The sequence below is a fragment of the Montipora foliosa genome, chromosome 14 (assembly GCF_036669935.1).
Source record: "Montipora foliosa isolate CH-2021 chromosome 14, ASM3666993v2, whole genome shotgun sequence".
Classification (NCBI taxonomy): Eukaryota; Metazoa; Cnidaria; class Anthozoa; order Scleractinia; family Acroporidae; genus Montipora; species Montipora foliosa.
This window is the reverse complement of record NC_090882.1, coordinates 17,909,635-17,919,559: the sequence shown is the minus strand read 5'-3', so window position 1 is coordinate 17,919,559 and position 9,925 is coordinate 17,909,635. Positions and strand designations below refer to the sequence as shown.

At 39.7% G+C, this 9,925-nt stretch overlaps 1 protein-coding gene across 1 annotated transcript in view; it reads right to left on the bottom strand.

The window, feature by feature from the left end:
• LOC137984478 (mucin-19-like) overlaps nt 1-9,912 on the bottom strand; it is an 89,286-nt gene extending 79,374 nt beyond the window's left edge. Inside the window, exons 1-8 of the mRNA XM_068831649.1 lie at nt 8,839-9,912; nt 8,029-8,108; nt 6,298-6,453; nt 5,814-5,906; nt 3,810-3,902; nt 3,427-3,522; nt 2,396-2,506; nt 1,437-1,637 (exon numbers count right to left, since the gene is read on the bottom strand). Coding sequence (XP_068687750.1) covers nt 1,437-1,637; nt 2,396-2,506; nt 3,427-3,522; nt 3,810-3,902; nt 5,814-5,906; nt 6,298-6,453; nt 8,029-8,108; nt 8,839-8,924 — 916 coding nt within the window. The 5' untranslated portion in view covers nt 8,925-9,912. The remainder of the gene's footprint in view (nt 1-1,436; nt 1,638-2,395; nt 2,507-3,426; nt 3,523-3,809; nt 3,903-5,813; nt 5,907-6,297; nt 6,454-8,028; nt 8,109-8,838) is intronic.
• Between the last annotated feature and the right edge of the window lie 13 nt (nt 9,913-9,925).

Sequence of the window (9,925 nt, the reverse complement as noted above, 5' to 3'; positions counted from 1 at the left end):
CAATAGTCGAAGTTTTACGTCATATGGAAAATAGTGCACCAAGATGCTCTTTCCGGACGCATTGTAAAATTGTGGAAATAAAAATCGGCGACAAAACCCGGTTTGAGAATTTACTAAAACAATTATTCCATTTGCCCTTGTTGGATATGAAGTGATTATAACCAACTCGCGCTACGCGCTCGTTGGTTATTTTATCACTTCATATCCAACTCGGGCTCATGGAATAATTGTTATATAGAACTACCGGCGTCAAATTTAGCAAGGCATGGTCCATAATACAGCTTCAAATAGGTATTTTCTTATAGGCCTCTTGGCTTCTAAGCTTCTGGAGCAGGAGAGATGGCGCAGTGGTGAGAGCACTCGCTTCCCAGTAATGTGGACCGGGTTCGATTCCCATACTCGGCGCCATATGTGGGTTGAGTTTGTTGGTTTTTTACTCTGCACTGAGAGGTCTTTCTCTGGGTACTCCGGTTTTCCCCTAAGGGGCACCCAATGTCAATTTTCGGAAAATATCTGTTCGGAAGACGATTTGATGTCTAGAATTTTCGGAACATTTGTTGTAAAATTTCTTGCTTGCCTGCCTGTACTAAGATTTCGAACATCTAAAAAATGGTATAACTGCCCGTTTTTAACGGATTTTTACCCTAAAAAGGTCAGCTAGAATTTTCGGGAGCCTTTTTTCTGGCTGAAAATTTCGGAAAGGTAAGTTTTAATTCCTATAATTTTCGGATCACTAGACTTTCAGCTAGGAAATCCGAACAGATAAAAAGTTTTTAGGGGATAAAAATATGCTTATATCTACCGTTTAAATACTAAAATACGTTTGACAATGCTATGTTTAAGTTGTTTTGAACTATATTCCCGTTGGGTGCCCCTGTTCTTCTCTCGTCAAAAACCAACATTTGACTTGATTCGCGTTCATTGTTAATTTCATTTTATAGTGTACCCAATTAGTGCTCCAGCGCTTGAACAACTAGACACTTAAATAAAGTTCCTTTCCTTTCCTTTTCTTTTCATTTACCTACCTTCGTAAGTCAGTACTCGCCTCAATATAATTAGCGTAACATTAACAATTTTCAGTAAAATTACCCAATGGTTTTATCCGTGAGTTCTTGCAATTATCAAAGTGCCAAAGAGGAATGTCCTCACTTCTTTTGGCACATCTGGGCAAACCTTTCTTGTCTTTCCCGGGTGACAAGAAAGAGTATTTTATAGGCGCGGTTCTCTAGCAAGATGAATAGTTTTACTTACGTATGTCGTGTGACGTCATCTTATGAGCATGCGAAGTGTCATTCACGCTTGTCGAGTGACATCATGCATGGTATGCAGGTCACTGATAAAACACCACACGACCCTCCACTGCTGTTGTTATAGGACCGACCACAAATAGTACTGCACAAGAAGGTAGAAATATCTCTTATATTGAAGACACTTACCGCAGTATTTCTCGCATTCCGATTGCGAAAAAGTGGAATTTCTGGACGAGCAACTGCTGTCGACTTCCTCGAGGTACTTGATACATGCCATCCTTGATGCAGCATTGCCGTAAAAACCAATGTTTCTATTTACCGAATCTAATGCTTCGCCAAGATAATCCGCACTGATACCCTCACTGAAAGGCATCTCACACGGTTTCGCTGAAGACGGAAAATTGATGTTGGATTAAACCTCTTTTCGGTGAAGACTCCAGGGAAAGGATTGAAGTAAACTACGATTGCCTTAAATTGCACTCTTAGTGTATTATACCAGATTCACCAAGGATTTCCATGGAATAAATAGAGTGTAATGTTCTGTATATTATATAAACACCAATAAAATACCAAACCATTTCACTTTAATACTTTTGTAGTCCTAACGTAGAACAACGGCGCGATTTATTATGTAACCATAACAACGGAGATCTTTTCACATGTGAAGGTATCACGTTTTCGCGCAAAAGCTCACCTGGTATTTGTTGGTGTTTATATAATAAACGGACTTAACCACACTCATTGATCTTCACTCCGCGTACTGACGTTATTCTACACATGCGCACGTCTTGTACTCAACTTGTAAGGACGGAGTGGAGAGTACGTTACAACACATCTACCACTATATATAAGCCTCCTATCCCTCCCAGTCCCACCTCTTTCCAAGCAGTGTAAAATGTCTTCAAACCATATTTCACAATAAATAATTCAGAAGAGCATAGGCATAGCATTTGGTCTTTTCCAATCACCTAACTCTGGTTGAAATTATGTTTCCTTCTATTTCGCGTGATTCGTAAAAATGTGGGTTGGCTAAGAAGCGAGTCGTACGAAAAAAAGACAAAAAAGCAAAAAGAAACGCACAACAAAGAAAGGTTAGAGGATGAGATGGGAAACATATAAACAAAAGAAAAAGAAATAAATCCTACCAATATTGCATCCAGCACCGCTAAACCCTTGTTTGCACGAGCAGATTAGAGATTGCACGGTGTTGTTATACTCACAAATTCCACCAACACCACAATGAGGCGAACAAATTGCTGTAAAGAACAAACAAATAGTGTGATATCAATCTTTTCGCAAGTGACCGTTCAAGATGTTACTCTGTCTAACGCCAGACGATTTTACTTGTCAATTAGGCCCCTTCGACGCTCAAAGGATTAAGTTGGGCCACTTAACAAAAGCTCCGGGCTCCATCGGGCTTTTGCTGAAAGACTGTTATGTGGAATTCGTCACGATTAGGGCCACTTTCGTATGACCTTGAAAAAGTGTTCGCAATTTGTTTCACGGACCAATGTTTGGCAAGATTCAAACAAAGCTTCTCCTTATTCCCAAAGAAACTCCTAATATGGACAGGAAATAGTTCGATTGCCCAATCACATTACTGCATTTCAAATGACGTCAAAGCGAAACTTTCCAGAAAGTTCCATGGAGAGATGACGTTGTTTGCATCCGCGTTCGCTAAGCCAATGAAAATTCGCGCTCGTTTGTTTTTGTTCAATAAGCCAATAAGATGTTTTGCATTTTTGTGTGCGTTCTCTTTTTACGTTTATTTTTCAAGGTCATATGAAAGTCACTCTATATATCTCGAGTTTTCACCTGATACTAGATTAGTGAGCCGTATCTTCACCAATAAGCTGCTCATTATGCTGCACAAACGAATTCAAACTTTTCAGACTGTGAAACAACGTTAAGTTTGACCATTCAAATGAAAGCCACTGAGCCGATCGTACTTGATCTGACGTCACTACCATGTTGTGTTACTAAACAAAGAAACGTCTGCTATGTTGGTGTGCCGAAGTAATGGCGACCGATCACGTGATATCCTGTGACACAATGCGGTTCTAGAAACAGTTAAATCCGAGGATAAATGAACCTAAGGCGTGACCATTTAAATGAAAGCTACCAAGCAATGGGTGTTTTTTTGTTTTGTTTTTGTTTTTCGTATTCTCTCACTTACCCACTTCGCATTGTGAACCGGTGTACCCGGCTGTGCACCCGCATGTATCCGGTCTTGAGCAGGTCCCCCCATTTTTGCAGTAAGGAACGCAAATAGCTGCCGACAAAGTAAACCAAACAAAGTCCTCAAAGTGTACTCAAGAATACAAAGTGACAGTTGTTGGAAAGTGAGGGTTGTTCAAAAGGTTAAATGCTCGGCTTGGGCTTCGAATTTTCCACCGTTTTTTGTAAAGGAACACTTTCGATGCATTAACATTTAGTCAACGACAAAAGGCACCATCTCGCCACCAGGGGAAAGAAACTAATTCAGATCCTTATTTTTATTTCCCAGATAGAGCTCCTAGATTTTGTTTATTGTTTTATTATTTCGGTATAAGAACTCACCTCTGTCGCAGAGGTCTCCTGCCCAGCCATTGGCACACACGCAGGTGTTGTTGACGCAGGTCGCTCCATTTTGACATTGTTTTGCGCATACACCTGACAAAAAAACAAAGAAGGACATAACATGTTAATTTGTGTCTGTAACCGAGGACATTTGTGAAAAAGATACCCGTCCAACGTGAATGCGGCACCGACTCACACAAGACACCGACTCACAAGAATAGAGAAAAGCTCTGACCAGGGTAGGAATTGGGAATTGAGCAACGGTGATCTAACCCGAAGGTCGTGGGTTCAATTCCCACTCTGACCAGGGTGGGAATTGAACCCACGACCTTCGGGTTAGATCACCGCTCTGTCCTTGTGTGGGCCCATTTCCATTAGTAGGGCTAACGCTCATATGGTTCTTATGGGTAGAAAACTAGCACTTCACATTACACTCTAATAGTTAAGTCTGTTGAAATATAAGTGCTACACGGCGAACGTTAGCAAAAACGTAACCCTTCCTTGTACTTGTACATGTTCATTGCCGTGACATGAACATATTAAATTCCCACGACCTGCTCCCGTCTGACCTTGTAGCTCAGTCGGAAGAGCATCGGTGATCCAAGCCGAAGGTCGTAGGTTCAATTCTCACCCTGGTCAGAGTTTTTCTCTGTCCTTGTGTGGGCCCATCAGTTCCATTAGTAGAGCTAACGCTCACATGGTTCATATGGGTAGCTAGCACTTTACATTACACTCTAATAGTTAAGTCTGTTGAGACATAAGTGCTACACGGCCAACGTTTGAAAAAACGTCACCCTTCCATGTGACTGACTCACTGACTTACTGAGTGAGAAACGTGACTGACTGACTGAATGAATGATTGAGTGAGTAACAGAATGACTAACTGACTGATGATTGATTGAATCATTGTCTGACTGAGTGACTAACTGACTGATGGCTTTCAGTGAGACTAACTGGCAGAATGATTGAGTGACCTAATGACTGATTGACTGACTGCGTGACTAACAGACTTACAGACATGGACAAGAGTAAAGGTACGTTGACATATGCTTGAAACTTCGAAAAAGCCTTGATAGAAGAACATAAAGTTTATTTCCTTCCCATTGTGAACATGCAAAGTCGAACGCCTTTAATAATAATTCTCCAATAATACTACTTCATCCTCTATGCTATTCGATTCTTTTGTTCTCAGCCCTAAGGTCCATTCACTTTTTGGGTGTTTTTTTTAAAGAAGTTCACTCCAAAATGACCATCCCTTTTTGATCCATTAATAGAATTTTCATGAGGAGAACAGGCCACCATCTTGGATTATACGTGACGTCATTGAGTTCAACCTGAAGTTTTGCGGGAAGCTTGAACACACAAGGCTGTCGGGATTCCTCTTCGCATTCCAGTCATGCCTTTTTGTTCAGCAACATAAATTGCTCAAATAGGTCAGACGGACGAAACATCGTTCATGTTGTTCACATTTCCGAGAGAAAAGGGATCAGATTATTATTGTTGTTGTTGTTGTTATTTATTTGTTTGAGCAGGTTGAAGTTTTGGCAGCTCTTCAGCTGATGTGGACCTGCTATACCCACCCACCCGTATACACACAGAGGACAGCCACAACTCCCTTACTATTCTCGAATAGTGTGTGGGTTCTTTAACGTCCCACAGGGAACTAATGAACATGGAAGTTATTTGTGAGACGGGACCTCCGGCTTATCGTCCTTATCCGAGATGAGCTCAATGACGTCACGTATAATCCAAGATGGCGGCCTTCATGTGTATTTTTAACAAGGATTTCACAAGGTTAGAAAGCTATTTCAAGATTGAAATTTTGGTTAAAAGCTGATCTCTTCATGAACTTTCTGTCAATGGACCAAAATAGGATTGTCATTTTGGAGTGAACCTCTCCTCTAAATGGTCCCTATAACCCGTTATAATGGCTGCGTTATGACCCCAGTTCAGATTAATCACAAACGAATCCAAGGGGAGCGATGTGATTTTTTTTTCACTCACGCGTTTGACAGTATTCTCCTTCCCAGTCTACAGTGCAATCACACACTCCATTTCGGCAAACTCCTTGGTTCAGACACGGGCGAGCACACTTTTCTATAAAATGACAAAAACACATGTGAGGAGGCAGTGTGGTACAACAGATACGGTGTTGGGTTTGCGGCTGCTCCGAGTTCAAACTCTGGTTTGGATTTGTTTCCGGTTTGGATTTGTTTCCGGTTGTCCCGGATTCAACTCTACCACGCTTTGTAAATAGCCAACTGGTTCCCTCCTGCCAGTTGGGGTTCTTAATAATATTTCTGTTGAGTTTAAATTGTTTCTTTCACATTGTTAAAAGTTGAGTGCCTGTAAACCAGCTTGATAGCTAAGTGCACTTCCACTATAAACAAAGCATTTCCTTTTTTTTTTTTAACATTTAAGAGGATGGGTCATCATAGCCTCTAATCAAGGTGGAGGTATACGGCAACAGCATGACATGCCAACTTACTTTGAGCACAGTCTATTCCATCCCAGCCATCAGAACATTGACACGAGTTATTTACACACAATCCATGGACACAAGATGGCGAGCAAACACTGCCGTCATTTTGGATACCGAAATCACGCCGACTGCTTGAACGTCTTGACGGTGCTAAGTCGTAGTCTGGAACAAAAGGAAGAAAAATAATTACACTAAAGGCGGAAGCGCAAGTTCAGTCCTCGACCGACGCGTGGAAACCGTTAGCAAAAGATCAATGGAATGCGGCTAAAATAACCGGTTTGATCATTGGAACATGATTTGACAAAGCGCGAGACAAAAAGGATAATTCGCATCCAACGCTGTATTCAGTGACAGTAAACTGCTTTTTTCTTTTCTAAACACCTAGAGATTTTATGGGCACCAATCAATTTAATTACTCACTTTTGTTATACTGTTGTCTCTCAATCGTCTATAATCGGCAAGTGAGGAAAGAAGAGACTTCAGGATTTTAATTTTTGTCTCTTTAAATAAGGAAAAGGAAATTAGCAACTAATAAGCGAACACAGGAACACGTGCGTAGTCAAAGACTCTTATTAAACACTTCCCCCAAAAATGACTTCCTTCGTAGAGCAAATTTAAGTGTTGCGGTCACGTGTCGATTTGCCCAGGCGTCATTTGATAGCCCATGGTAACTTGTTGCTATGCAGCCCTCTCTTCAATAGAAAGAATTTAATCTTCCTTTACGGGATATTATTTGCCATTTAAACGTTAATATGACCGAATACGCTCGAAATTTCGGTTGCTGAATATTTTAACATTGAGTGCGGGAACCAAGCATTTCCACAAAAAAAAGGATTAAAATCAAATGAAGATGAGCATTTCGTTAAGTTGCGAAGCGCTTAGTCTGTGGGAAAAAAACCCAACATTCTTAAATCAACAGAAAAGTAAACAAGCAAATTGTTTCAATCTCAAAATTACTCAAGGTGCCAATCAACTCTTAAGTGTTTGCTTTTAAATCCAAATGGATTCTGAGACAATGCGACGCCTACATTTCTGAAATCTCAAATATGAAGTTCTCTATTCAACACCTAACTAAAGAACTGAACTGAAAATTCTCAACCAATAGTTCCATTTTCATTACGAAAAATAAATTTGCACACTTGAACGAGTATTGGTAAGATCCAATAGCACGCAAAAAATTTCCTGGACACTGTAAGGCGAAAAGGTGTTAAGTAAACTGGTGCAGACGAAAACGTGCTTTTAAATGATTAGGACATATGCTAAGAGAAGGAAAACAGGTGTCTCATTCAATTTTTTAAAACAGGAATCGCACCCCTTTTGGGTGCTCCCAGGAGCACAGTTTAAACAAGAACGCGACTACTTGAAGATGGAAATATCCATGCAAAGTAAGGGGTGAAATGTTGTCGGTTAAGCTCATACACTGATGCATGACGTCAACGAAAATACGATTAAGAGAAATACTCCTTGCCAGTACACTGAAACATTGTATACCTAAAAAGACAATACAATCTTTAAAAAACACGACAAAGGAAAGTCTAGTTCCATACATAAAACGCACAAGGAAAACGGCAGTTCATTGTCCAAAAGATACTTAAAACTGTATAAGGCAAAAGACCTTATCTTCACTAAAACCATGGCATACTCCTGAGGCGATAGACTCGCCTTCAGGCTTAAGTGTCATCTGTAATATAAGTAGGCTGTGTGGGATGAAAAGGACTTCTACATTATGATACTCACACGTTCGGAAAGATTTCTGGCTTCTTTCTAAGCCATTCAGACGGTCAACTTCGGTTTCAAACGTTTCTGGTGATTCATATCTAGAAAAGAATTGTTACACAATTTGTTTGGAACGTGCAATAAATACAACTTGCATAAAGTATGATGCACATCGGCGTTCCACGAATGGTCGGTTGCTCTGTTCCACACTGTAAGCGAAAAACCGTGGAGAGGAAACTGAATTTCCTCTTTGTTTTTCGGTCCCTCTGATGATCCGAACTCATCTCTTTCTCAAAGTGTTTTGGAGGACAAGAAAAAAAATTAGAAAACGCAGACTTCACTGGGTGAAATATAGACACGGGAACACCAAATAAAAAAACAAAACTTGATGATTTATCTCTCTATTGTTAGAAATTTGATAACGGCAATTGAGTCACTAGCTTTTTCTTTTTTCATTTTTGAAAGTTCACAGAACTTTATATTACTTTTTAAACGAAATTGCAAAAAATGAAGAATGTTTCAAACAAGCGAAAAACTGAGTCGAATTTGACAATATCCATAAAAAATTTCAGACGTGTTGTCGGTCTACCAAAATTGTACAGCTAGTATCACTATATTTCCTCTTAGACTCTGTTTTTCAACCTCCAAAGTGCTTGCTTTCACCGGGATTGGGCTAGTTTGCCTCGTTAGACAACAATCTCACTGCAAAATTTCAACTTTGAGTAGATTCAATTCGCATTTCTTGTACGTTAAATCTAATAAAATCAGTACATGCAGTACTACTAAATCCTCTCTAACACTGAAGGTTTTTTTGGTGTGTGTATCAGTTACCTTAATCCATCAGCAAGTCCTTTGACGGAAAACAGAGATAATATGGCAACAAAGAACAGTTGGCGAAAGCGCCAGGTGTAAAGCATTCTACCCCCAATTTGTTCCTTTAGTTCTGCTCTCCTTTTTCGTTCAGCCTGGTATGTTTTTCTCGTCAAACCCCTATACTTTTACGGTTTTTATGTCTTTGTCAAATGACCAGCCTACTATTCTGGTCGGTTTTCCTTTAGGTCGCGTTAGGGGGCTCCAAAAACACGGCCTGTAATAGTGTTGATCATTCTAGCTTAAGTAAATTTAACCCAATTCGTAAAAAGGTGTAAAACTCTCCGCAGCCAATAAGGTTTTTTCTCTGAATTCTGAATAGTTCTTAAGGAGCTTTTTCAACCATGGCGACCTAAGATTTGACCCCATAAATAGGGCAAAAATCACAAAATGTGCCGTAACCATGAAAATCTAATCATTGTGTTTTGATAAAGTCTCAATTTTTAGCCACTGACAGCTAGAGGCTCTCCCTTAGATCAATAAAAACTGTAAATTAAATTACCAAGATAAACAAAAGAACATTGATTTTACTTCAAGTGAATGGAAACATACAAATAAACCAAAACTCTTCAGATTTTTTTAAAGACCGCCTCACATTAAAACGCGTGAAATGAAATAAAACCTCCTTCCTCCACAATCTCCTTCAACAAGAGGCGCTGCGATTTATTAACTTCACAAATAATAAAATTTGTTAACCGGCAATTTGGCAAAGGTTTCCAAATTTTTTAACAGGTTACAAGATGCTTCGCAATTAATTTACGAGCAATCTTCAAATTTTAATCGGGAACCCAGTTTTTACATACCATTGTCGATGGCTGTTTTTCTGTGCTTCATCAAAAAAAGAATCACGGCAAAAACAACGAAAGATCATAAAGGATAAAGTTATCCTGCCTTTCTCACAACAGGGGTTGGACTAAAGAAGGGTGGAGTATATTTTCAACACGCGAAATGTAACAAGAGCTTTTTTCTGTTAAAAGTACTTAGTCTCAGAGAAAATTCTATGCTAGGCCGTTAAAAATATTTAGAGTAACGGACGTAACGTCCTTCT